This window comes from Dermochelys coriacea, chromosome 1, assembly GCF_009764565.3.
Source record: "Dermochelys coriacea isolate rDerCor1 chromosome 1, rDerCor1.pri.v4, whole genome shotgun sequence".
In the NCBI taxonomy this organism is placed as follows: domain Eukaryota; kingdom Metazoa; phylum Chordata; order Testudines; family Dermochelyidae; genus Dermochelys; species Dermochelys coriacea.
The window spans coordinates 218,320,260-218,347,313 of record NC_050068.2 but is presented as its reverse complement, the minus strand read 5'-3'; the positions used below and the strand labels follow the sequence as shown (position 1 = coordinate 218,347,313).

Here is a 27,054-nt window from a genome sequence, read left to right as displayed (position 1 = left end):
ATCTGGCTTTGTTGAGTCTATGTATGGCTTTGTTACCAGGAAAGCGGAGAGTATGCAGGGTCCCCAAAATACCGGTAGGGGTGGATACACTGTGGATATCAATGTTGTGAGGAGAGAAGAGTGTGCCATTATGTCCATGCCTAAAAAAAATCAGACTTAAAAAGTTCTGACATCATACCCTTTACCGGCTTAACCCTTACAGACATCCAAGAACTGTCTGCAATGGTCCACCACAGCTTGCACCACAATGGAGCTGCAGAATTTCTCTTAACTAACTCATTGTGCTGGTGGCATGCATACAGAATGAGCCTGTTCATACCATCTAAGTGTCCAGCACGGTTTGGGAATCGTTTTTCAAATCCCTCAGTGAGCTTGAGTACACTCACCACCTTGATCACAGAGCCCTGCAGCATATTATGTGCTGCCATACACCATGGTACCCACTGTAGACATCCCGACCTCAAACTGGTGCCTGCCTAACCAGTAATTGGCATCTACAGACTCAGTTTTCATAGAGCGCTCTCCATGCCTCCTTGAATGAACCCCTCTTTTAAATGCACTGATTTGAAAGTACAAAACGCTCAATAAACTCAGAGCAACTTTGATTTGTTTCTTCACATTTCCATGATAAAATTGATAGTTGCAGCAAAATTTTCTGGAAATGCCAAGCACTGGGGAAATTGTGAGTAAGAATTTGAGTTGCCTTATAGCACCAATGCCATCACAAATTCCACATGAGGTCACTACCCTGAATTGTGACATCACTGTTATCAGAATCCTCTGGTTTGAAGAAAAGAACCAGTTAAACAACTTCTCCCCATTTTGCTGGTCCATCAAGGTGACAGAGAGACACAAATTAGCAGAGGGTTACTGAATATTTTATTAGAACTTTATACAACAAACAGAGCTGAGGCCTAAAAAAGCAAACAGGAAGCAGTTAAATAAGGCTCTAACAGTCAATGTATTGTTTAACGGAATGGTATCAGGATAAAAATAATTTGTTCCTTATGTTATAACTACCCCCTTAGGCTATTAACTCTGAAAGAAATGTAAGAAAAATTAATGTATTTCTCTCTTCTCTCTTTATGCTGTTTATTTATCCTTTGCCCCTCACTCATCTTGGAGAATGACTCTACATGAGGTCAATTTCATTTCTGCTCTGGGTCAGTTTCACTCTTTGGTCATCTGGTGTTAACCACACGTCTAAAGTAAAAGAAAGTATTCTCTCTTCTCATTACTTGTGTTTTAATTTTGTTCATATTGGCTTTTGTAAAACTCTTCTCCTTCCTCCCTTTTACGATTCCCTACATCCATTTTTATATCGAAATATAATCTAGCTCTACAAAAACCTACCTTTTAGGGCTGAAACTACTGACCGTATAATCCTCAAATCCCATTTCCACCCTGGGTCTCTTCCCTTTTGCGCTTTAGCTTTACCCATCCTAGTTATTCTTCAGGGGTCTGGAGTACTATACAATCCCCAGACGATATGTCCCAATGGGAAAAAGTATTTTACCAGACTCCTTAATATTTGGTGGCGATGGCAGTAGTTGGGATATGTAGATTATATTAGCCCACTGAATACTCAGCAGAGGGGAAGAGAGATGCCTGCTCATGCTCCTCCCTTCATTAATATACACATGGGACTGTATTAAACCTTTTGATATGTAACAGAGAGAGGCAAGTAATGCTTCTTTAGTCTCTACACTTCATTTTAATATACCTAAGGTAGAGCTGGACTTTACCCTCCTGCCCAGTCACAAGAAAAGTGGGATCAAGTTTTGCTTCTATCCTTTTTTACACCTATTAAACACTAAACGTAAACCACCAATCAGAGCAGAGGAAGCCCCCCCCATTCCCACCAATCAGAGCAGAAGAAGCCCCCCCCATTCCCACCAATCAGAGCAGAGCATGTTCCAATGTTCTGAACCCCTTGTTCCTGCACAGTGTGGAATCCTCATATTCAAAGAGACGCAGCAAGACACAGGCCAGGCGTTTGGGAGGGGTGGCTACAGCCTGAGCCACAGGGAGAGGGATGGGGCAGAATAATTCCACAGGGCTACCAGGCCAACTGAGGACGATAAGTGCCTCCCCCAGTCAGCCCCAGCAGGTGTTTGCCAGTGGGAATCTCTGTGGGGAACAGTGGCTGGCAGAGGCTGTGCCGTGCTGGGAATCAATTCCCCCAGGAGAGGAAAAGATCTCTGGGGGGCAGGGTTGGGGTCCCATGGGAGGGAGCTACATTTGTGCCAGATAGGGGTGACCCATCCTGTGGATTTAGGGCCAAGTTACCTTTATGTATATCGGGATAGGCCCCCACTGGAGAGCGCTGTGTGTGTGAGTTAGAGGTGTGAACAGGAGTTGGGGAGCACTGTGTGCGTGTGGTTTATTGGGCTATATCAGAGGAGAGGCCCCATTGTGGCATCAGTGCATGCAGAGTAGGAGTGGGGGGTTCAAGCTAGAGGCCCTGCATTGAGCTACTCTGTGCCTCAGTGTTACATTTCAAAATTACTCTCTCTCCCAGGAGTTGGATTCCTTCCACGAAGAGCGCTCTGGCTCCCCTCAGACATCTGCTTCTTCAGCCAGTGAAAGTACAATTCCCAACAGCCCGTCCCAAAAACGCATGCGCACAGCCAAGGGAGAGAGCTCCCAGAGCCCCGAGGAGGCCCCCGAGTATCTGAGTGGTGACAATGGGGTCAGATTTCACATTCATCCAAGAGATGAAATTAAGATTTGTGACCGCTTCCTGCTGGGGGGCTGCACCCAGGGGGACAGCTGCCCCCTCCACCACACCCACTATCCCTACCATTGGCAGATTAGGTGGAGGGACAGCAAAGCCTGGCAGAGTGTTAGCGAGTCAGCTCAGCGGCACCTAGAGAAACTTTACTGCGACACTGGAAAAGAGCAGATTAAGTTTGTGGACAAGTAAGTGATGGGAAGCCAGACTCCAGTCCTGGACTCTACCAGCAGGAAGAGCTGTAGGAAAGAGTGGGAGAGGTGCTGAGTATAGGGAGCTCATGGTGTCTCAAGTCCCTGCCCCAATCTGGAATGCAGCATAAGGAATATCACGCACTTGTCCCCACTTTCATTCATTCCACTCCCCAAGTCTCTTATGTCCCACACATGTGGGACTCCCCTCACTTTTCTTGTTGCAAATTATTTTACATCAGAAATAGACTCAAGGAACTAAGGTTACAGAAGGGGTAATTTGCACAAGAGGTGTGGATCCCAAATTGAGAGCTATGGTGTAGCCCACAGTACTGGCTGCCAGGAGCTCGCACCCTACTGCTGTCCTGGCCTCACCCAGCAGGAGGTGCTGTAGGGAACTGGGCAGGAGCACTGGGTGCAGGGGAAGCTGCTAGCTTCTCCAGTCCTGGCCTCTCCTAGTAGGAGGTAATGGAGGAATTATTGTTTACTGTATCCTTTTCCCACTCACAGAGGCGGTGCTGTCGGGAGCATTTTTCTGCACTCCATGAAGCTGGTTTGCTTCATCGGACCCTATGACAAAGTGCGGCGACTTTCCAACACCTCTGATCCAAAGGAGAATCCCCACTTCCCCACAGAGTGGGCGGCCTATTGGAAGAGCAATGACAATTGGAAGAAGTATGAGGAGGTGAGGAAAAGGGAATGGCAATCCAACCTGCATCGTGTATATCATGCAGTGCGTTTCCCCAACAATGCCTCACTGAGGTATGCAAGGAAATTACATACTGTAGTTAAACCAGAAACAACAGCAAAGGGGGAGACACACTGAGGGGCACAGACAGAAGAGAGAAGGTTTGTGGAGGGGAGATACTGAGGATGGGGAAGGAGCTTTCGTCGGCAGGAAGAGAAAGGAGTTTCTCTGCTATGGCCTGAGGAAAAACCAGGCTGAAAAGGCTAAAGGATGCTGTAGGGAAAGGAAAGGTTTAAAACCAGGTCATAGTTAGTCAAGATGAAGAGAGGCTGGGTGCTGGCAGATCTTTGTCTCTGGCTTCCCCAGATATCTAAAGAATTATTGATGAAGATGGCAGCCTAAGGAGCAGTGTGTGTGGGTCCTTGGCTTTCCTTTTTGGAGCACTCTCCCTGTACACCTCCTCTTCCTTTCCCCTTCAGCCTATCTCCCAAGGTCTCCTTGCTGCCTATGAGCACGACAAGGACAGCTACACCTTTGAACACCAGGGCCACTTCTTCACTGTGGATCTGAAGCGCCGTGTGCAACGGAACCGGGATAAGGGATACGTCCGCCTGGTCCAGTGCCGACCTTCCTACCGCCCCCTCCTCAGTATGGTGCCACATCTGATGTAAGTGACTCCCCTGGCAACCACGGTCCTAAAGGAATATAAGCAGCATTCAGAGGAGATTAATTCTTGTCTCACTATCTCCCTAGGACACTCCCTAGAAGACCGTGGGGAACAGTTCCTTCCACTTCTGACGTCCTCGGGGAGAATCCAAAGGATGGTTACTGTGGATCCTATCCTGCTGCCTGGATCCCGAAGCCACCAGATGGCCAGGCTTTCCTGAAGATGGAGGTGCTACCAACAGAGGTTGCATACCACAGAGTTTGTGCTCTCTTCCATCAGTCTGTCTCAGAGGAAAAGACACTGGTGCTGGGGATTTACCGAATCCGGAACGATGATCTCTGGGAAAAATACACCAGGTATAAAGAGAAATGTTGCCGGGAGATTGTGCTTGTATGTGTAGGTATGTGTGCGTGAGAATCCTAGCACGAGTGCCAGAGGGGGAATGCTGGAGCTAGTGTCTATACTTGTGGAGCTTACCATGCTCAAGGCAGGAAGTGTAAAACCTAATGTCAGTGCTTTAGGGTGCAGAACCCATAGCGCTGAAAGCCTAAGAGCATGAGCCCTGGAGCTAGTGCGTTAAGGTGTGCACTCATAGGAGTATGACTGAAGGAGCTAGTGTGCGAGGGTGTGAATATTAGTGCTTGTTTCCTCAGGTAGGGATTTTAGCACACCAGAGTGAGCATGATTGCTTCTTGTTTGGAAATTCCTTGTGCTGGAGTGTAGATAGATTCAGCTGCACGGGAATTTGCATATTTGGATACATCCTTGGGAATGGGTGTATGGATCCTAGTGCACTGGGTTGCATATGTTTGTTTGCAGGATCCATGCATGTGCACTGGTGCACAGATAGTGCACTTGAATGTGAATATTTGTGCAGTGGTGGTCAGATCCTAATGTGCTCAAGTGACATTGGATGCACTAGTGTGTCATTGTTGGATAGATCCTTGAGAGCTGGGGCGGGGGAAGACTGACCCCCTAAGTCTTTCCCGTTCAAGCTTTTGGCCTTTATCTATTGAGTAAGTGGAGATGGAGGGAGTTGCGGGGAGTTAGGCCTCTAAGTTTCCCCAAACATCCCCTCTGGGCAGGATCTAAGCCTGCTTTTTTTCCCTTTATGTCTCATTCAGGAAGAAGGCTATCATGTTACATGCATGTTCACTGCAGGAGAAACACCAGCTGGAGAAGCACCTCTTCTACGGGAGTGCTGCTGACTTCCTGGAGCCCATCTGCCAGAAGAACTTTGACCCCAACTTCTCAAGGCTGCATGCCCCAATCTACGGCAGGGGCTGCTATTTCTCGAAGAATGCCATCTATTCACACTGCCATGGCCAGGCGAGCAAGGCTGGGCTACGCTACATGTTCCTGGCGAAGGTGCTAGTGGGCAAGACTGCTGTTGGGCATAAACTTTTCCGCCACCCCCTGCCCGTGGTGCCTGGTGGGCAGCTCTTCAACTCCTGGGTCAACAGCAAAAGCCATACCCAAGTGTATGTGATCTCTGACAACTGCCAGTGCTACCCCTACTTCCTGATCAGCTACAAGATGCTCTCTGACCCTGTGGTAGTGGATGGTTGATAGTGCAAGGGGGAGGAGCTGCTCATTAGGAAAGATTGCTGACACAGTTTTTCTGATCAGGCTCCACTTCCCCCTGTGGGGACAGGGGTCACTTTTTGTTGTCACCTACAGCCTTCCTATGCAACCTGCTCTGTAAAACCCACTCTACATCCACTCTGAGCAGCAGCTGTGACCCTCCCAGTGTATGTGGAAAACAAGGCCATCTAGTTTCAAAAGAGCTCTGTCCCACCCCATCCTATTCAATCTCCACCAGATTTACCCACCCTGTGTTCAACTTCACCCCTGTCACCTTCACTGTCTGTCCAAATGCAAACATCCCTGGAGGCTGTGCCATCAGACACTGCTCCAAGCTCTGACTGGAAACTGCTCTATTACACCATACGAGCCATCACCCTCCGTGATCTCTCACTGCTTTTGTAGACTGCAGTATGTGATTCACAAAAAGTTGCCACTTTGTTCATGACTCACCTTCTCTCCCACCTTCTAAAGGGGCCTTCAGCCTGCAGGTAACTGGTTTTTCAAAAGTTGTTTGCACAGTGGCTTGTTGTAGTGTTTGCTAAGTTTTCTGGTGTAAGACTAATTTAAAAGTATTGTTAAAATATTCACCATGGCTTAGAGTGCTCTCATGTGTTTGTAATTATTTAACATATAGGTTCGTTATACAGAGGCAGAGTGGCTGTAAGCATCTGCTGTATTTAGTCTGTTGCATGAAACCCCCCCCCCCAATGTCAAGGATCAGGGAAAGTTTCTGGCTGCTCAGGCCTTGCTCCCAATGATAACATGTCACCTGCCCCTGCAGGAAACCTCCAGTGATCCTCAGTTTTTGGGACCTAGGAATTGGCCAGTTGTTAGTGAGTTAATATGTCCCAATGCCTGAGAACCTGTGGATTGCTCATTTATTCAGGTAAGCAATAACTGTTTAATTCACACTGTATTATTAACATAATTACTTTCTTTGCCAAGTTTCCTTGCCTTCATAATTTGAGATCACTTGCCTTATACTTTACATTATTTTCTTGTCTTTAAAATTAAAGCGGTAAGAATGTTGTTTACTGCACGATATCAGTGTGATCTACATTATCTAACACTTGGTGAATTAGACCTGTTACTTAATTTGATTTAATACCCCAGCAATCACAATTAATGTAGTCTAGGAAGTTACGCTATGTAGAATTTTAGAACTATATGGCTGGAAGGATCCTCCAGAAGTCATCTAGTCCAGTCCAGTGTCCCTCACCACAACCTCAACACATGCTGAGCAGGACCAAGTGACTGGGAGTTCAACGTAAGTTGTGGGTACTCGGTACCTCTAAATATTCTCCTATCATGATTAAGTGCCAAAACATGGATTTGGGGCCTACATTTTCAAAAGGGACTGACCTGAGGTGCTCTGCAGGTGACACCTTTTTTTTAAAAGGCCTGATTTTCACAGAGCAGTGGCTCAGCACTTTTGGAAAATCAGCATCCTCTTAAAGTGTCAAGTCAGGTACCTAAAAGCTAACACACTTAGGATACTATACAGTTTTGTCGTGAAAAGTCAGCTTTCGTCAACAAAACAGTGGAGGTGTACACGCTGAAATGCTCCCGCTGATCTAGCTCTCCTGCTCTGCCGATATCATAAAACCACCTCGACGAGAGGCATAGAGCTTTTCGTGATGTAGTTAGAGCAACGGACCCTGTGTTTCTTATGTCGCCACAAGAGGCCGCCAGGAGGTGTCTCACAATGCCCATCTTGACCACTTTGGTCACCATTTTGAACTCCGCTGCCCTGCAGCCAGTTACACAGGCATATGCCTCTCCCCCCCTTTAAAGGCTTGGGGAATTTTTGAAATTCCACTTCCTGTTCGCTCCTCGTGAACAGCTCACATCGCAGCTCTCTTCCCAGCTGACCATGCCGGCTCCCTGCAGCAAACGCTCTCCTGCTTGGTATACACTGCAGTTGTTGGATCTGCTGGCTCTGTGGGGAGAGAAGGTTGTGCAGTCGCAGCTCCGCTCCAGCCGTAGGAACTTTGATTCCTCTGGACAGATTTCTCATGGCGTGGAGGAGAAGGGGCAAGAAAGGAACACAGAGCAGTGCCATGCTAAGATCAAGGAGCTGAGGCAGGCGTACCTGAAGGCAAGGGAGGCCAGTTGTCAGTCTGATGTGTCACCAGAGACATGCTGCTTCTATAAGACACTGACACCCCACCTTTCTTGGGGCCTGACAAGGTACAAATGAGACTAATATTGGAGTGGGAGACTTTTCCTGTTGGGTTACTTCCTTACCATCACAATGGGGATTTTCTAGCTAGATCTCGATATTTTGTTAATATTTTTTCCTACAAATCCCAGTGGATCTAAAAGTTGGATTGGCCAATGAGCCATGTGTTCCCTCATGGAGTTTTAACTCAATGCTGAGTGCTGCAGCCATCCCTGTTGTTGTAGATTCAGAAGCTTCTCGGGATTGGCTATCAGCCCAGTCCTGTGGAGTGACCCTCACTGAGCGCTGCCACAGTTAGGGGTGCAGCTCAGACACTGAATGTGCTGGGTGTGTAGAAATTTCTTATAGTGATTGTAGTTCATGTTCACTTGATAGCCAGGGAAACTGTCTTTGATTCTAAGGGTCTGTCTATACAGCACCTAGATACCTGTGGCTGGCCCGTGCTACCTGACTCGGGCTCATGGGGCTCGGGCTGTGGGGCTGTTTCATGATGTGTACACTTCCAGGCTTGGGCGGAAGCTTGGGCTCTAGGGCCCTATTACCTTTTGAAACTCAAGATTAGAACTAATTTGTGTTTCTATGTTTACCTGCTTTAACCTTGTAAATAACTCTCTTATTTCCTGTTCCTATTTAATGAATCTTGAGACAGTTTATTATCACATTGGTTACAAGCGCTGTTTTCGGTGTGAGATCTAATTGACCTGGGGTAAATGACTAGTCCTTTGGGACTGGGAGTGGCCTGAATATTGTTGTGGTTCTTGGTGTAAGGGATGATCTACCACAAAAGTATGCTCACAAGGGTAGCAAAATACATTGGAGTACTGAAGGGAACTGTCTGTGACTCCATGATTAGGCTGTTATAGTGCCTGAGGAGTTTACACTTAATAATTGGTTGGGGAACTCTAAGTATAAACTCACAACCAGTTTGGGGTTTGTGCCCTGCTTCCTAACAGTCTTCCCTGACATTGGTACTCATGCTTTTGAGCCACTGCAGGCAGCTTGACACCCAGTGCAACTGGTCTCACTGGCATAGACAGGGAATTCCTTCCCTCTGGGACTCTAATATGGGTCTTCCACTACATAGGCCCCACAAAGTTCAGCCCACAGCACAATTCATGCTCTCCTGTTGGCGTAGTAGTGACTTCACTAAAGCAGTAACTCTGATAGAACCAGGCTGCCAGCTGCTATGTGTTGCAGTGCAAACTGTTTGTTGATTATTAAACAGCTATATTATGGTGGATGCCTAAGGCCGTATGGTGCTGAGCTCTGATCAAGCACTGAAAAGGAGAAAGTCCCAGCCTCAGAGAGTTTACAGTCTTATGCCATAGGGGTACAGCATAAGACCCCCTCTCAAATATGGTAACGCAGTGGAAGCTGCCCTCGGTCTGTGTTATTTTTTCTCTGGCCGAGGCACGATTTTTTAAAAATGTCTGTGTCTTTTTTGTGTCTACCTTGCTGATAGGGGCTGTGACCCCAAACCTCGAGAGAAGCCAATGGCCCTTAGACAGGGCTGTGAAGAAAAAGAGAGTAACAGGAGGGTAAAAGTCATGAGATCGAATAGTCACAGTAGCAGTTTTAGAGCTCAGTTGTAATCAGACCAGGATCCAGTGGCAGTGACAGCTCCCCTGCATCTCATTCTGGCAATAGCCCATAGGTTGCTGAGAGCTCTCTGAGTGTTATCGCAGGTGCTGCCCTTGGGGATGGTCAGTGTAGGAAGCTAGTTGCTGAACCTCTGGATGAGAAGGATGGTCATTGCTCACCACCCAGGTATTCCTGGTGCTTGCTGCTCTCTGGGGAGGCTGTTGCATCCCTTGATCATGCCTGAAAGTGCAGGGCTGGTGGGGCAGGGGATGAGATCATAGAATCATAGAATATCAGGGTTGGAAGGGACCTCAGGAGGTCATCTAGTCCCACCCCCTGCTCAAAGCAGGACCAATCCCCAACTAAATCAAAAGTGAAACTTCCCATACTGGGAGTTGAACCCAGGCCGCCTGGGTGAAAACCAGGCATCCTAACCGCTAGACCATATGGGAGGCATTTAAAAAAATAAACCCAGATCATGCTTTGCATTTAGAACTTCATCACACCTGATGAGCCAAGAAGAGACTGAATCAGAAGCTGGGCAGAGCTGAGCCTCATCCCACAAGGAAGAGGTCCCAGTTGATGAATGTGGCACCTGCTGAAATGCAGCCACTTCTGGGGCAGGATGTGGCAGCCACTCTGCCCCAGTATCACTGTGGTGAAGGGCCATAGGAAGGGAGGGATGGAACTGCAGGGGGACAAAATGGAAATACCTGTGAGGAGGCATTTGGGCAAAACACTTGGTTTATTCTTGTACAAAGTACCCTGGAACTGACCTGCTGGTGATCAGTGCAGTGTCCAGCAGCCTTGCTGGATGCTGAAGCAATGCCTGATCTCTAACTCAGACACACATGCCCATATCTAACGAATGGATATTTAGTGAATGCCAGGCATTGTCCCAGGTTCATTCAGCTCATTTCAAAACCCAGCATTAACATGGAATAGATTGGCCACAGCTTTCTAAGAGCACCAACAACTGTCTGGGGACAGCGGTATTAAATGTTCCCTCTCACCCCTTGTACCCTTTCACCATTTGTCCCTCTGCCAATATTCACTAATAGTCTAACACAAAGTCAGATCTCCCTATTTGCTGTCTCACTGCCCAGCTCCCTTGCTCCAGAGATCTCCCTCCATGGGGGTTATGGGCAGAGGCTAGACTGTCCATCAGACACTTGTGGACACTGGCATTCAGGCCCTAGTGACAAGCAGAAATGTGTCACTCTCACAGCCCGGTACTGTGAAGTGATCAGGCCCCGGTGCTTTCAGGCGTGGGCATGCCAGCCTGTGCTGGGGAGTTTGTAGGTCTAGAGCCCTCAGACTCAGCTGCCCCATACAGAAGCACCCCCCAGAGGCTCCGTCTCCATCAGCGCTTCCTCTGGGGCTCCGGCTGATTGTGGAAGCACATAGTCACCTGGAAGGGCAGAAGGAAAGGGATGAAGGAGAGGCTGATGGAAGTGAGAGCCAATCCCCCCTGCCCACTACACTCCCTCCTCTTCCCCACAGGGACACTGTCATATTGTACGGTGTGTTTCAGGCGAGGAGGCAAGTAGGCAAAAGAGTAAAGTACAAGAGGAAGAGAATGCTGGAGAGGTTCCCTCCCCCCCGCCAGAAGTCTCCCCAAGGCCAAGTCCCTTTCTGGGTTGAGAGAATGGTTGCCCGACACCTCCCACATTGGCAAGCCTGGCTAGTGACCCCTCTGCTCCCCATTTCCCTCCCCCCCGATCTGCCTCAACGGAACCGCCACGGCATCGGTTCGTCCTGACTCTGGGAGGCTGAGAGAGAGGAGGGAGACGGCCCAGCAGGCGCGGCTGGGTTTCCCTGCCTCTCAGTGAGCGCGCCGTGGTCGGGGTGCGTCTGCCTCCCAAAGGGGAAGGTCCAAATGCTCAGCCGCAGCTCGCGGTACTGGCGCGACCTTCCCAGCAGCGCCAGACACAACGTGGCCTGGAGGAAGGAAGGAGCCTTCAGGGGCTGCCGCACCGAGCCGGCGCTGAGAGATCCCCACGTGCCGCAATGGGGAGAGGACCGAGGCGGGGGAACCCCCCAGCCCAGGGCGAATGACCCGCTGCCCCCAGGCTCCTGGAGCCCGCGCGGGCGCCCCGAGCGCACGCGGCGGGTCCATTCTCCCCCGGGCGCACGGAGCCGGCCGGCGCCCGTCAGCACCACGGCCAGCGCACGGGGCGGCCGCTCGGGCTGCTGGGCGCCGGGGGGCGCAGCTCGGCCCGCCTCGCCCGGACACTGCGGCGGCGGGCCGGGCCCTGACGTGTCTCGCCTCCGCGCCTCCGCGCCGCGCCCCGGGCCCCACGGCCGGGCAGGGTCTGCCCCGGCGGCGCTGCGGGCCAGGCGCCCCCCGCGTCCGGCTAGCGCGGCGATGTCGCCCGCTCCTACGCCCGTGTCTGGCTGGCTACGAGGGCTCAGAAGGAAGCAAAATAGGAACGAAATAGCATGTTGGAAACGGGCCCAGTTGCACAGGCTGCATGTGCCACGAAGGGCGAGGGCGAGGGCCCGGGAGGGCAGCTCCCACCTGCGTCCCTGAGAGCCCCGGGCTACATTGCACTCAGGTAGCGTCCCTGCCTCCCATCAGTGTAACGGCGGCTTTATCTCTGCAAATCCCACCACATCGGTACATTACGCATGAAACCAATGCATTAAACTCCGACTTTATTCCCCCCCCCTCTCCCTGCAGCCTGCCTCTCCTTCCGCAGGCCGTTATTCCTGGAGGGAAGGGCAATCACATTAGCGGCTACATGAATCACCCGGTCAACTTCTGTTACAGGCTTTGCTGAACTCAGCCTGCCCATCAAACGAGCAGTGAGCTAATCACATCATACCTGAGACCATTCCGAGGGAAGCTGTTATGACATCAAAACACCCGCCTTACTAGTAAGATCTTCAGGTTGCCAAATCAAGCGCTGGAAAGATTAAAAATGCCAGAAAATCTGATCTGTGAATACATGTGATTAATCACAACCACCTTTGAACTACCCTCTTCTTGAGAGGACTGCGCGGGGGGAGGAGGGGGGCTGGAAGCCTCATCTCATTGAAATTCATTAGGAGGCAGAGTTAACAGTGCATTGGGTTGAAGATGAGACAAACTGTCACCTCTCCTGTTGCTGCTCTAGGCCAGACAATTTCTGCAAGGCTGAACAAACCATGCAACACAGCTGTGTGTTTTCAAAGTGGTGGCTGAAATTCTACATTTCCTTTGGTAATGAAAGTTGAGACTTGGCAGAATCAGAAGGAATCCAACATTGCAGAAAAATGAACCAGAAAGGATCAACAACTTGTTGATGTTTGCTGGAATCAGCTGGGCATCCATGGAAAAAAATATCCCAACCTGCCTGAGGCTGAAATGCTGTTGGGGATGATGGGACTCACCTGCCACCAGGTATATCCAACCCCTCTCTCTGGGGCTCTGGATTCTCCTCTCTCTGTTTAAGGGACAATTTGCATTTCTACAAAATGGTTTCTACAGCCAGGGCACAATATGGAGCCATAGCAGAGGGTTGGGGGAGTGGAAAGGTGCTGGGGTCTCTGTCACTCAGAAAGGTGCTGACAGTGGGTCTGGAGATACTGGGGCTGGGAGGACAGTTTCTGTGACCTGGAGGGAGCAGGGAAAAGGGTCGGGGGTGGGAGGGGTGTGTGAGAATCTTTCATGCAACCAGAGAGCAGTGAAGGATCCTTCCCTCTGTCCCTGCCTCCCATTCTTCATTCAGGGCCACAGAGATCTGCTCTTGTACACAGGACTCCTCCCTTCTTCTCAAGGCCTGGGGAGGGGAACAGGTTATTTCAAAGCCTCCCAGGAGGAGGGCAGGAGGGAGGATAAAAGAGACAGATATTGAGGGGTCCCTGAGGTTCTTTCTCTGCCAGCAGCTCCTTCAGTCCCTCTTCTCTCCAATTCCAGATCCGGATTTGGTTCCAGAATAGAAGGGGGAAGCACCGGAGACTTTACACTGGAGACGGGACACCTGGGAGCAGTCTCTGTACCCTGCAGGTGAGAGCTTGAGAGCTACACACGGACACAAACACACTCCCAGTCACCCCCTCAGACACACGCTGAGTATCCCCCACCCACACCTCCACTCATCCACAGAGACACTCGGATAGAGAGACTCTCCAAGGAGCAGACACTCGCTCACACCTCCCAATAGACACATGGGCACTCTGGGTCTTTTCCACAGGGACAGTGTGAGGGGAAATTCACTGGTGTTTGGCCAGCGCTTTGGAAACACAGGGCCAGATCCCCAGCGTGTGTAAAGTTGGGTAGCTCCAGTGAGCACAGTGCAACTACACTGATCGCCAGGAGTTGAGGCCTGACCTATGAAGTGCTGGGAACCTGCTGAGATCTTAGCATTACACTGATCTCCCTCTGGGCTGCTTCCTTCCTGCCCTGTCAGGCTTGTTGAGGGCTGGTTTATGGGCCATTGGAACCCGTTGAAGAGTCAGATTTCTCCCCTCAAAGCATCCCAGGTGCAAGTAGATTCATCACCTGTAAGTCCCCTTGGGATCCTCTGGGACAGAAGAGCCTACAGAAATATCCAGGACAGGGCTATTAGTGCCACTAGCAGTGAAGAGAGCTGAGCCCTGGGGACCAGTGCAGGGCTCTGGGTTCTCTGGGTTGTGATTAAATGTTCTGCTTTCTCTTCCCTACAGACCCAGTGCTGTGCACACTCCTGCAATGATCCATTCTCCCTGTTTCATAGGCCAGCACCTCCTGGATACCCAGGACCTGATCCAGGGATGCAATGGGCTCTGCAGGGACCAGCAAACTTTGCATTGACTCCAGAATCAACCTGCCTCCCCTTCAGCCAGCTCCCAGCTGTACTTCCAGGGCTACAACAAACAGGCCCCAGAAACCAGCATAGAAACCTCTCCCCCTGCTGTGCAACCAGTGGCTATTGTCTCTACTTCCTCCTCTACCCACAGGTTCAGTCCATGCGGTCTCTGGAGCTGTCACTGTTAATCACTCTGCTCTCTTCATGGACACATGTTGACACCCAGGGAGTAACTTCAGCTTTCCTGTCTGGATTCCCCACTGGCTCTGTTTCCCAGCCTGAATCGTGGAGTTCTCAGGCTCTTTCACTTCCAAGGAATCTCTGACACTCTTCACTCATGAAAACACCAAGATTCCTTCAGACTAAGTGAAAAGCTGGGCAGAGGGAGAGGGAAAGAGCTGTGGTTTAAGTGTTTGTAGAAAGCTGGGAGCGTCTCTCATTTCAGTGATGCTTTTCTGCTGTTAGAGTGAATCCATGGTCGTATTGTTATTTTGCTAATTTATAATAAACCAGTTTTAAATAATCTGAGAATGTTTCTTGTACAGTTCCTGAGCTATAATCAGGTCCAACCCTCATAACCTCTCCTCATCACAAACAATTAAAATCCCCCTTCCCTCCCCAAACCCACAAATGGGCCAATATCAGTGGTGTGAGTTTACCAGAAGTGCTGGTGTCACAATGCTAGCCCCTCTCCCAGCCACTCCCTATGGCAGGGTTCAGCCATAACTGGGGTGGGGGAGCGTCTTTCATAGTGACTCTTTTTTAATTCCCAAAGATTTGCTGATCATAATAATCCTACCAAGGGCAGTGAGAGCAAAATTGCTTCACTGAGGCCCTGAACCACAAACTTCACAGGAGCAGCATCAGTTGGGCTGGTGGCAGAGGTTGTGAACCAAAGAGACTGCCCATGGAGGGGCTTTCTTTAATCAAGTCCTACAGCTAGCATGGTACTCATGCCCATGCAGGCAGGGTTTGGCCATGGCATGTCTGTAAATAGAAAGGGGCTGTTGGACCTGAACTTCACACCAGGCAGTGATCTCATTATCTGCTAACGTGATCATGCTTCCCCTCTCCCAGGAACAAAATTCTGCCTAGTCACATGCAAGGGAAGCTGCCCTGGTACAGAAAGATATTTCTGATCATTACCTGTATCTTAAAAGAAACTAAACTTGTGTTATTTACATTTAATGGCTATTGCCGTGGGAAAAAAATCAGCATTGATGAGGATTATACTAATCACATCACTTCCTCTACTAAAGCATATCCCTGGTTTTCTCATGGATTCTAATGGGAGCTGTGTTCCCTAACCCCCAACCTTCATCCTCACAACAGTGGGATGGCAAGCTCTGACCCACGAGAGATTGTAAAGCCAGAGTGAATCTATTTTAATTGTCTGCCCTATCTGTGTCCCAAAACTTGAAACATCCTCATTGATGTAATACACAGGTCTTTAAAATGAAATCTTCAATATTTACAATATTCTGCCTCGTCAAAGCCAAGGGCAGAGATCTCACAATATAATCCCCACTGGGACCAGTAAGGAAATAACCCAACAAGGAAAGCCTTTGCATGTAATAGCCACCCCAGATGCAGCTGACCAAGCCTGAGGAATTCCTGAGGGGACTGGAGAGAGCAGTTTTGAACACATTAGATCAGGGTGCATAATGCCACAGATATCTCGCTCAGTGACATGAAAAGATCACAGCCCTGAGAGATGTAGTTAAGCTAATCTAAACCACAGGCCAGGTCTACACTACAGACCTGTATTGGTATAACTACAAATAAACACCCCTGAGCGAAGAAGTTATACTGACCTAACCCGCAGTGTGGACAGTGCGATGTCAAACAGGAGAGTTTCTCCTGCTGACACAGCTGCTGCCTCTCAGGGAGTTGGATTAACGACGCCGATGGGAGAAGCTTTCCTGTCGACATAGTAGTGTCTTCACTAAAGCGCTACAGCCGTGCAGCTGCGCCTCTGTAGCACTGTACATGAAGACAAGCCCCCAGGGCAGACAGTGCTAGGTCGATGGAAGAATTCCACCATTGACCTAGCTACTGCCTCGCGGAGAGGTGGATTTTCTATAGCAATGGAAGAACCCCTTCCATCATGGCAGTGTCTATGCTACAGCGGTGCAACTGTGCTGCTGTAGTGTTTCTAGTGTAGTCATAGCCTCAGGCATTGACAGAGGGATATCTGGGCCAAATGAGAGTGAGTGCCCAGTGTTGTGACCCGGTGCGTGGAGCCACTCATGCTTGGAGCAGGGAGACAGGCCCAGCCCTATGGGATAGAAGTTGCTGCTGTGGGGTGAGTGTGGGTGACTTGCTATCTGACCCTGGCCTCCCTTCTGCACCAGGCTATGAGAAGTGTATGATTGCCTGGGTCCCTGCAGCTATTCTAGACCCTTGTTGGGACTCACTATTTGGGAAGCACTGGCCTTGAGCCAGGCAGCAAAGTGCCTTCTCAGAGGCAGAAATTTTGGTGCTGAGGGAACTTTTACCCTGAAAATGTATATGCTGAATGAGTTCAGAAACCTACAGTGGTTGGCAGATGTTTGCTGCATTACAGTGGTGCCTAAAGCTGGGTCTTAGGTGGCTAAATACCTTTGTGAGTCTAGCCCAGATACCCCAACACAAACCCATGTCACTGGTCTTCCTAGCAGTGTCCCATGGATGGGGCCATCCTGCTGTCAGTGATTTCCCTTATTCCTGTTACACCTCTAGGAATAGAGCCTTGTAAATGGCACTAGAAAGCTTCTGGGCCAGATTGTGTCAATCTGATGTAAGTACTTTGGTTTCAAAGGTGCGGCTCCAGATTTATAGCACAAGAGCACAGACCGGAACTTAGCCTTTTTCTCTCTAGCAGCAGCCTCAGGCAGGTGGCTCAGCGTCAGGTCTGCCAGCAGGTTTCCCTCATTCCCAGGGGAGCTAGAAATTCATGCTGTGAACTATGTAAACTTCTATTGTCCAAAGGCTACTGGGCCTCCAGAGGTGCTGCAGCAGGACAGTCCAGCTCAGAGTGATCCTGTTAACAGGGTTTGCTTCCATCTACACTAGGTTACCCTCAACTGGATTCAGTATAATTTGAGCAGCATTTGTGAACTGTGGCCACCAGGGGCTTTTCTTCCAGCCACAGGCTTCTGGGCAGTGATTGGTGGAGGAGGGGAGGGAAGCAGCGACCCTCCCCAGGGGCCACCAGCAGGGGTTGGGTCCTGCCTCCCTCTGGAGCCAGAAATGCTGGAGGAGCAGGCAGTCGGTGTGAGTTCCCCACCTTCCTGGGGCTGGTGGAGTGCGGGCTCCTGGCTTCAGCCCTGGGGTGGCAGGTGGTGGATGGCAGGTTCCAGCCATGGGGCAGCAGACTCTGGTCAAAGGGCTTCAGTCCAGACTGGCTGGGCCCCACTGCCTTCCCCAGCCCATTGCCCCTGGCCCTACTGCCTCCTCCAGCCCCTCCCCCCAACCATCACACTAGCCCCTGCTGCCTCACTACCCACCTCCCCATCCAGAGCTTAATTTGTCTTACAACTTGCCAGAGCTTTGTAAATTTGCTGTGAAAAGTGATATTTGTATGTTTGTTAATGTCACTTTTCATAGCAGCAGACTTGCTAGCTAGCTGGGAGGCAGTGAAAAGTGATATTAACAAACATAAAAACATCATTTTTCATAGCAGCAGACTTACTAGCTAGCAAGTCTACAAAAAGCAACCAAAAAAGCAAAAGTAAGAACAACAAAAGACAAGAATATGCAAAACCCCTATTTTTGTGTCTATTCTGTTTGGGCCCAGTAAAGAATAGAGACAACTGTACATTATTTGTATTACTGAGTTTTCAAAAAAAACCCAAACCAAACCAAACAAAAAAAAATCTGTACATAAATAAATTATAATGATTTGGATGTGTATCTGTGCATATTGATTTGTTTTTCCTAAAGTTAATTAAGTATTTTAGGAAGAATTGTCACAGCAGCCACCCGCAAGAGTTGGTGGCTGCACTCTGAGGGCACCAAAAGGATTGTTGTGAGCACCCCTGAATTCAAGTCCCATGTTACAGGGCCTCCTATTTTGTGTCCCTATGGGATCAGACTGTAAACGCTCTGGGGCTGGGACTGTCTCATTTTCTGTTTGGTCAGATCCCAGCACTACGTAGCCTAAGGCCGTAGGCATCTACTATAACATAAATGGTTAATAGTAAAGCAGTGATTTAAGCGGCTAACTCCTTTCAGGTTTACACACAGCATCTGGCAGTCTGGTTCTGGCAGTGTAACACTGAGCCGGGGGAAGAAGGTATTTTCCTCACTCCCGGGCAGCAGAAATCATGCTGGGGGCTGAAGCTGGGGAGGGGGGGATCTATGTCGAAGGAAGACCATATTAGAGTCCCCTGGGTCCAGTACGGCGCTTGGTTCCCCTGGCATGCGAAGAGATACCGACTGGCCCCAGGGAGGGGGAGAATGGCCCGTGTGAAGGGTAGCACCGGAGCAGATCGGCGTCTCCAGATTCCTCCACAGCGCATAGCTCCCCTGTGCCCTGTCCGAGCGGATATTCTACGATCCTTTCCAATTGCTGAACTTCTGCGCCTCACTCCCTGTCTCCCACCGCACCTTCCTTCCTCGGGCAGGCTGTGGGTATTCGCCCTGCTTCTGGGCAGGGCAGGGCGAGCATGGAGCCTGCTAATGCCTGGCGCACGTTGCGTGTGGGTTGTGTGAGCGGAGGCGTCTGGCAAAGCACGGGCCCCCGCGGCTCCCCGCCGTCTCTCGGTCTCTGGGCCACAGGACCGTGCCGCGCGGTGTGCGCCGCGGCAGGACCATGGAGAGAGGCTCGGGGGGCTGCGCCTTCTGCGCGGGATGCAAAGACCGCCCCGGCTACTCGCTCGCGGTTACGGGAATACAGCGCAGAAGCTGGGAACCCGCTCGGGGACGACTTGGAGTGTAGCATGGGGAGGGCGTTATTGTCTCACTGACAACCACGCCCTCCTTTTTGGCTCTGACCACAGTCCCCCAATGCATCCAAATGACCAGAGCCAGGTATCCCACCCGTCCCCAGCCTCCACGACCCCGACATTGAATTTGGAAGGTGAAGCAGGCACTAGGGAAGCAGGTGAGCGTGGAGCGCATGCCTGCAGGATCAGGGAGGGTTTGTGTTTGTGAGTCTAGCTCACGTCTGGGGTGGGGGACACATTTACAGAGCAGACAGTCCTCTACCTCTGCCTATGCCGCCATAAGGGCTTGGCCGCAACGTGGTTCTAGCTGAAGCCATATTTCACGCAGGCTGTGGCTGGTCTGGCTCTGATCCCAGGGCAGAAAGGACCTTAATCCCACCTTCCTTCTCACCCGTGGGGGCTTCAGCTGCCACCGTTGAAAGTTTGTCTCTGGGGGAGAAAGTCAAAGCTCCTCTCCCCCAGCCCAGAACAGGGGGCCCCACCAGGAGGCAAGAAGGTGGCAGCACTTAGATCATGAAAAAGACATTGGGAATGGGCAGGAAGAGATATTAGAGAGACCCTTCAATGGTTCAGAACTTCTGCTCCAAGCCCCAGTGTTGCTGCATCTGTGAAGTTTTTGATTCAGGGCCTTAGCAAAGGAGCCTAGCTCAGATGGCCCTTGGCAGCGTATTATGATCAGCAAATGTCTAGAGATTATAAACCTGAGTCACTATGACAGACTCTCAAAAATACACCCACTCCCCTCATTATCACAGAACCCAGTCTTAGCCAGTGGCTAGGACATGGGATAGGTTCATGGCACTGCAGCCTTCGAAAACCCACACAAATTATATTGTCCTTTCTGGGGGGTAGCAGGAGTGTGAATTTGAATTTTTCATGGTGATTAGCAGTTCTGGAAGTTGGACCTGTTTACAGCTCAGGAATAGAACCGGAACCACTCCCTGATTATTTAAAACTGTTTTACTGGAAAATAACAAAACCAAATTAACATAATGGATTCATTGTCACATCAGGAAAATATCACTGAAGAAATGCATAGTATGCATAGTATGCAAATGCAAAGTATGCATAGCATTGCACAAACCCTGAAACCACATCTCTGTCCCTCTCCCTCTGTCCGGATCTCATCTTCCAGTCTGAAGAAGTCTTGGTGGTCTCACTAGTGAAGAGTGTCAGATATTCCTCGGGAGTGGAGGAGCCTGAGAACTCCGTGACTCAGGCTGGGAAACAGCCAGTGGGGAGTCCAGACAAAGGGGCTGAAGTTATTCCCTCTGTGTCACCAGGGCTGGCTATCCCCATGGTTGGGCCCCCACTGTGAATTCCCTTGGGAATCCATACAGAATGAAGAGAGCAGAGAGTCACCGGCATTGATCAACTGTGACAGCTCCAGAGACTCCATGGACTGAATCTGAGAGAAGTGGAGGAAGCTGGAGTTGATGGTCACAGGGTGCACAGCAGTGGGAGAGGTTCCTATGCTGGTCTGTGGGGCCCATGTGTTGCAGGCTTGGAAATCCGTAGGCGTGGAGGGGGGTGGGAGGGGAGGCAGGTTAATTCTGGAGTCAAAGGCAGAACTTTCTGGTCCCTGCAGAGCCCACTGCATCCCTGGATCAGGTCCTGGGGATCCAGGAAGTGCTGGCCAATGAAACAGGGAGAAAGGATCATTGCAGGAGTGTGCACAGCACTGGGTCTGTAAGGAAGAGAAAGCAGAACATTTAATCACAACCCAGAGAGCCCAGAGCCCTGCACTGATCCCCAGGGCTCAGCTCTCTTCACTGCTAGTGGCACTAATAGACCTGTCCTGGATATTTCTGTAGGCTCTTCTGTCCCAGAGGATCCCAAGGGAACTTACAGGTGATGAATCTACTTGCACCTGGGATGCTTTGAGGGGAGAAATCTGACTCTTCAATGGGTTCCAATGGCCCAAAACCAGCCCTCAACAAGCCTGACAGGGCAGGAAGGAAGCAGCCCAGAGGGAGATCAGTGTAATGCTAAGATCTCAGCAGGTTCCCAGCACTTCATAGGCCAGGCCCCAACTCCTGGCGCTCAGTGTAGTTGCACTGTACTCACTGGAGCTGCCCGGCTTTACACATGCTGGGGATCTGGCCCTGTGTCACTAAAGTGCTGGCCAGATACCAGTGAATAACCCTTGTGGAAAAGGCTCAGAGTGCCCGCTGGCAGGTGTGAGTGTGTGTCTGCTCCTTGGGGTGTCTTGCTGTCTGAGTGTCTCTGTGGATGAGTGGAGGTGTGGGTGGGGGACACTCAGCGTGTGTCTGAGGGGGTGACAGGGAGTGTGTTTGTGTCCATGTGTAGCTCTCAAGCTCTCACCTGCAGGGTACAGAGACTGCTCCCAGGTGTCCCGTCTCCAGTGTAAAGTCTCCGGTGCTTCCCCCTTCTATTCTGGAACCAAATCCGGATCTGGAATTGGAGAGAAGAGGGACTGAAGGAGCTGCTGGCAGAGAAAGAACCTCAGGGACCCCTCAATATCTGTCTCTTTTATCCTCCCTCCTGCCCCCCTCCTGGGAGGCTTTGAAATAACCTGTTCCCCTCCCCAGGCCTTGAGAAGAAGGGAGGAGTCCTGTGTACAAGAGCAGATCTCTGTGGCCCTGAATGAAGAATGGGAGGCAGGGACAGAGGGAAGGATCCTTCACTGCTCTCAAGTTGCATGAAAAATTCCCACCCTCCCGCCCCCCCAACCATTTCCCCTGCTCCCTCCAGGTCACAGAAACTGTCCTCCCAGCCCCAGTATCTCCAGACCCACTGTCAGCACCTTTCTGAGTGACAGAGACCCCAGCACCACTTTGCTCCCCCAACCCTCTGCTATGGCTCCCTATGGTGACCTGGCTGTAGAAACCACAGAAGGCAAATTATCCCTTAAACAGAGAGAGGAGAAACCAGAGCCCCAGAGTGAGGGGCTAGAGGTACCTGTTGATAGGTGAGTCCCGTCATCCCCGACAGCATTTCAGCCTCAGGCAGGTTGGGATATTTCTCTCGACGGAAGAAGGACTCCAGGATGTGCAGCTGATTCCTGCTGTACAAGTTCCTCTTCCTCTTCTTCCTCTCTTGCCCTCCCCTCTGACTGTGGGGGGGATCCCTGCTGGGGGCAGCTGCCACCACATGGGGCCCAGCAGCAATGGACGGGATCCGGGGCAAGGCCATGCATCCCTCTCTGGAGTCGATCCCTGCTGTAAATCCAAAGGGAGAAGAGAGGAGAAGGGTCAGAGGAAGGCGGAAACCCCAGGGAGGCAGACGCACTGCCTCGGGGGCTTGAAGAGGCTGAGACAGCTCGGGGTGAAGGGGGACGGAGCTGAGCTCTCATTCCAGGCCGGGGGTCAGGAATCGTTCCCTCCCAGTGGGCATCTATTTGACTGAGGAACAGAGTCCCTGGGGGAAGTGGTGGGAGCCCCATTGTCCAGTCAGCTGGAGGGGGGACAGGGCAAAGCCCTGCAGAGCAGACTGAGCCTCAGCCCCGCAGAGCGGCGGTGCCAGAACAGCCCTGAGCCAGGCCCGTGCATTGGCCCCCAGCTCCCCTCCTGACAACCAGCCCCTGGAGAGCTCACCTGAACCCTGCCGGCCTGTTCCCGCTCTCGCCACCAGCCCACCCGTGGAGCCACCAGGCCCCGTGGAGAGGGGCTGGCTACCACCGCCCCTGCTGTTGCTGTCGAGACGTGCTGGGTGGAGCGCAAGTGGGATGAGCTCCCACAGCTCTGGGGTCATGGCTGCAAAGGCTTCCTGCAGCTCCGGGGCACAGTCCATGCTCCCTCTCGGGCTCTCTGCGGCTGTCTGCTTCCCCGCTTGGCGGGCCCCTTATACCCGCAGGTCAGGCCATTGTTCTCTTCGCCGGGGAGGGGCCAAGGGGCCCCATCAAAGCACCGGTTCAAAGGGCTTCTCCAAGGAGCCCTGGCCCCTGGCTGGGAAGGCTGAGTCACCCCAGCCCAGCGGGGAGCCATCCCAGGGAAGAGGTGGGGCAGCCACTCGCCAAGCCTGGCCCGAGTGGCTCCCGGGGGCTGGGATTTCAGGGGGCTGGAGGCAGCAAAGGGGGGTCCCTGGCCCCAGTTGCCACCCCCCCCCCGTTCTCAGCCGTTCTCATCGTTTCAGGGGAGAGAAGAGCTGCGGGCAGGGAGCCCTGCGTGCCCGGGGCCACCGCGCTGCTGCGCAGCCAGGGGGCTCCACGCGGCGGGTCCATTCTCCCCCGGGCGCACGGAGCCGGCCGGCGCCCGTCAGCACCACGGCCAGCGCACGGGGCGGCCGCTCGGGCTGCTGGGCGCCGGGGGGCGCAGCTCGGCCCGCCTCGCCCGGACACTGCGGCGGCGGGCCGGGCCCTGACGCGTCTCGCCTCCGCGCCTCCGCGCCGCGCCCCGGGCCCCACGGCCGGGCAGGGTCTGCCCCGGCGGCGCTGCGGGCCAGGCGCCCCCCGCTGCCCCGCTCAGGTCTGTGTCTGTTACCTACACCCCCGAGAGTGCTGGCTAGCTGGGGGCAGGCGGAGAGCAGGGCGTTCAAATACCGATTACAAATGATTTTGAAAATGTGTCCAGAGGCGGCTGCCCTGCCGTGCTGGGGATGGCCAGAGCTCAGGGAATGCAGCTCCCATTTGATTCCAGGAGAAAACCAGGGCTACCGTGCAGGAAGGGAACTTTATGTGAGCCTTATTTCAGCAATGGCTAAACCTCTGCAATATCCACTACACTTGACATTACCTAGGAAATAAATGCATTAAACGACGTCTTTATTTTTCTGTACAGTTCAGTGTTATGAACCCAAGATCTCTTCTCTAGCAATGCAGCTTCCCTTTCATTCCACTGGCCGTTATTCCTGGACAGAAGGACAATCACATTAGCAGCTAAATGAATCACCGTTCAATGTCCGTTACAGGTTTTGTTGAACTCAGCTTGGGCATGAACTAATCAGTGATCCAATCACACACACCCCTGAGCACATTCCAGTGGAAGCTATTTTTACAGCCAAAGACCCCCACCTTAGTAGGAAGGTATTTAGGCTGCCGAATCAAGTACTGGAAATTTACTAAATGCAGGCCTTGTGGTTGACTGTGCAACCTTAATTTAGTTCCTTTGGGCATATGCATTATGATACAGTCTTTGTTTGATCCCATCATTTTTCCACACTGGGACCCACAAGTAAATTTATTAAACGTAGACCAGGCTTTCTGTTTGTTAAGATCACACAGTTCAACATTACTTATTAGATACCTCAGTGCACTGGGTGGACGGTGCTCAGGCAATTAGACAACGGTGGAATATTTCTTGTGAGCCACATAATCCAATGTGTGCCCCCAAATCTTATTCAGACTAACTGATGGAATATCCGAGCCTTACAGATATTAAGGGTAGGTCTACCCTACAAAATTACTCCTATTTTACAGAAGTCGATTTTTGGGAACAGATTGTATAAAGTCGAGTGCATGCATCCACACTAAGCACGTTGACTCGGCAGTGTGCGTCCACAGTACCGTGGCAAGCATCGACATTCCGAGCGGTGCACTGTGGGTAGCTATCCCACAGTTCCCGCTGCCCATTGGAACTCTGGGCTGAGCTCCCAATGCTTGATGGGGGCCAAAAATTTGTCACAGGTGGTTATGGGTAAATGTCATCAGTCAACCCTCCCTCCCTGAAAGCAATGGCAGACAATCATTTCGCATCCTTTCCCCTGGATTGCCTGAGCAGACGCCATAGCATGATAAGCATGGAGCCCAGTCAGCTCACCACAGCAGTTATGATCATTGTAAACATCTCACGCATTATCATGCAGTTTATGCAGAACCAGAACCTGAAAAACCAGGCGAGGAGGTGACAGCAGCGTGGTGACGAGAGTGATGAGGACATGGACACAGATTTCTCTAAAACAATTTGGAGAATTGTCCCCAGCAATTTGGAGATCATGGTGTTAATGGAGCAGGCTCATGCCGTGGCATGCCGATTCTGGGCCCGGGAAACAAGCACAGACTGGTGGGACCACATAGTGTTGCAGGTTTGGGATGATTCCCAGTGGCTCCGAAACTGTTGCATGTGTAAGGGCACTTTCATGGAACTTTGTGACTTGCTTTCTACTGACCTGAAGTGCAAGAATACCAAGATGAGAGCAGCCCTCACAGTTGAGAAGCGAGTGGCAATAGCCCTGTGGAAGCTTGCAATGCCAGACAGCTACTGGTCAGTCGGTAATCAATTTGGAGTGGGCAAATCTACTGTGGGAGCTGCTGTGATGCAAGTAGCCAATGCAATCATTGAGCTGCTGCTATCAAAGGTAGTGACTCTGGGAAATGTGCAGGTCATAGTAGATGGCTTTGCTGCAATGGGGTTCCCTAACTGTGGTGGGGCTATAGATGGAACGCATATTCCTATCCTGGGACCAGACCACCAGGGCAACCAGTACATAAACCACAAGGGGTACTTGTCAATGGTGCTGCAAGCACTGGTGGATCACAAGGGACCTTTCACCAACCTCAACGTGGGATGGCTGGGAAAAGTTCATGACACTCACGTCTTCAGGAACTCTGGTCTGTCTAAACGGCTGCAGGAAGGGATTTACTTCCCAGACCAGAAAATAACTGTTGGGGATGTTGAAATGCCTATAGTTATCCTTGGGGACCCAGCCTACCCCTTAATGTCCTGGCTCATGAAGCCATACACAGGCACCCTGGACAGTAGTAAGGAGCTGTTCAATTATAGGCTGAGCAAGTGCAGAATGGTAGCAGAATGTGCCTTTGGACATTTAAAAGCATGCTGGTGCAGTTTACTGACTTGCTCAGACCTCAGCGAAACCAATATTCCCATTGTTATTGCTGCTTGCTGTGTGCTCCACAATCTCTGTGAGAATAAGGGGGAGACGTTTATGGCGGGGTGGGAGGTTGAGGCAAATCACCTGGTGGCTGAATACGCAAAGCCAGACACCAGGGCGATTAGAAGAGCACAGCAGGAAGCGCTGTGCATCAGAGAAGCTTTGAAAACCAGTTTCATGACTGGCCAGGGTATTGTGTGACACTTCTGTTTGTTTCTCCTTGATGAAAACCCACCCCCTTGATTGACTCTAATTCCCTGTAAGCCACCCGCCCTCCCCCCTTCGATTACAGCTTGCTTGCAAAGGAAATAAAGTCATATAATTTAAAAAACATGTATTCTTTATTAATTGATAATAAAAATAGGGAGATAACTCACAATGTAGCCCAGGTGGGATGTGGGAGGAGCGTAGGAGGGAAGGAAAAAGCCACTTCAAAACTTGTTGAATGACAGCCTTCTGTTGCTTGGGCTGTCCACTGGGATGGAGTGGTTGGGTCCCTGGAACTCCCCCCCGCCCCAGCATGCTTGGGTGTCTGGGTGAGGAGGCTATGGAACTTGGGGAGGACGGAAGGTGGTTAAGCAGGAGCTGCAGCAGCAGTCTGTGATCCTGCTGCTGTTCCTGAACCTCCATCAGATGCCAGAGCATGTCCATTTGATCCCGCAGTAGTGCCAGCATTGCCTCATGCCTCCTCTGATCTTCCTGCCAACATCTCTCATCTCGATCGTCCCTCCTGTCCTCATGTTCATTGGCCACTTTCCTGTACTGTGCTACTGTGTCCCTCCACACATTCTGCTGAGCTCTGTCAGTGTCGGATGACTGCATGAGCTCGGAGAACATTTCATCACACATGCGTTTTTTTTGCCGCCTTATCTGAGATATCTTTGGGATGGAGGAGGGAGGCTTGAAACATTTGCAACTGCTGGAGGAAAAAAGGG

The 27,054-nt window shown here is 51.2% G+C and overlaps 2 protein-coding genes, 1 long non-coding RNA gene and 1 other non-coding gene across 5 annotated transcripts; 2 read left to right on the top strand and 2 right to left on the bottom strand.

Moving 5' to 3' along the window:
• Positions 1–2,035: 2,035 nt before the first annotated feature.
• LOC119855130 (protein mono-ADP-ribosyltransferase TIPARP-like) lies at positions 2,036–6,816 on the top strand. Its single transcript, XM_038400655.2, has 6 exons — positions 2,036–2,110; positions 2,522–2,922; positions 3,436–3,610; positions 4,093–4,280; positions 4,367–4,636; positions 5,405–6,816. The coding sequence occupies exons 1-6, from the start codon at positions 2,036–2,038 to the stop codon at positions 5,847–5,849; spliced, it is 1,554 nt and encodes a 517-aa protein (XP_038256583.2). The 3' UTR covers positions 5,850–6,816.
• Positions 6,817–10,010: 3,194 nt separating this feature from the next.
• On the bottom strand, positions 10,011–10,082 carry TRNAE-UUC. Its single transcript has one exon. It is a non-coding gene; the product is annotated as a tRNA-Glu (tRNA).
• A 2,358-nt stretch (positions 10,083–12,440) lies between these two features.
• LOC122460179 lies at positions 12,441–14,816 on the top strand. The gene is made up of 3 exons (XR_006281293.1): positions 12,441–13,015; positions 13,532–13,621; positions 14,287–14,816. It is a non-coding gene; the product is annotated as an uncharacterized LOC122460179 (long non-coding RNA).
• Positions 14,817–20,398: 5,582 nt separating this feature from the next.
• On the bottom strand, positions 20,399–22,506 carry LOC119849937 (distal-less-like protein DLX-3). Of its 2 annotated transcripts, none has more exons than XM_038387348.2 (3): positions 22,253–22,506; positions 21,656–21,745; positions 20,399–21,017 (listed from the first exon to the last, which is right to left on the bottom strand). In XM_038387348.2, the coding sequence occupies exons 1-3, from the start codon at positions 22,484–22,486 to the stop codon at positions 20,607–20,609; spliced, it is 735 nt and encodes a 244-aa protein (XP_038243276.1). In that variant the 5' UTR covers positions 22,487–22,506; the 3' UTR covers positions 20,399–20,606. The 2 variants fall into 2 exon arrangements, with proteins under 2 accessions (XP_038243276.1, XP_043370361.1); XM_043514426.1 differs by having other exon boundaries at positions 20,399–21,011.
• Positions 22,507–27,054: the final 4,548 nt, after the last annotated feature.

Bases quoted from the DNA above. Each gene is read 5' to 3' on its own strand.
- LOC119855130 (XM_038400655.2), top strand. From the start codon at position 2,036: ATGGGGCAGAATAATTCCACAGGGCTACCAGGCCAACTGAGGACGATA. The intron at 2,923-3,435 runs GTAAGTGATGGG...TCCCACTCACAG, and splicing joins CAGATTAAGTTTGTGGACAA to AGGCGGTGCTGTCGGGAGCA. The intron at 4,637-5,404 runs GTATAAAGAGAA...TGTCTCATTCAG, and splicing joins CTCTGGGAAAAATACACCAG to GAAGAAGGCTATCATGTTAC.
- LOC119849937 (XM_038387348.2), bottom strand. From the start codon at position 22,486: ATGGCCTTGCCCCGGATCCCGTCCATTGCTGCTGGGCCCCATGTGGTG. The intron at 21,746-22,252 runs GTACCTCTAGCC...CTCCAATTCCAG, and splicing joins CGGGACTCACCTATCAACAG to ATCCGGATTTGGTTCCAGAA. The intron at 21,018-21,655 runs GTGAGAGCTTGA...TCTTCCTTACAG, and splicing joins GCAGTCTCTGTACCCTGCAG to ACCCAGTGCTGTGCACACTC.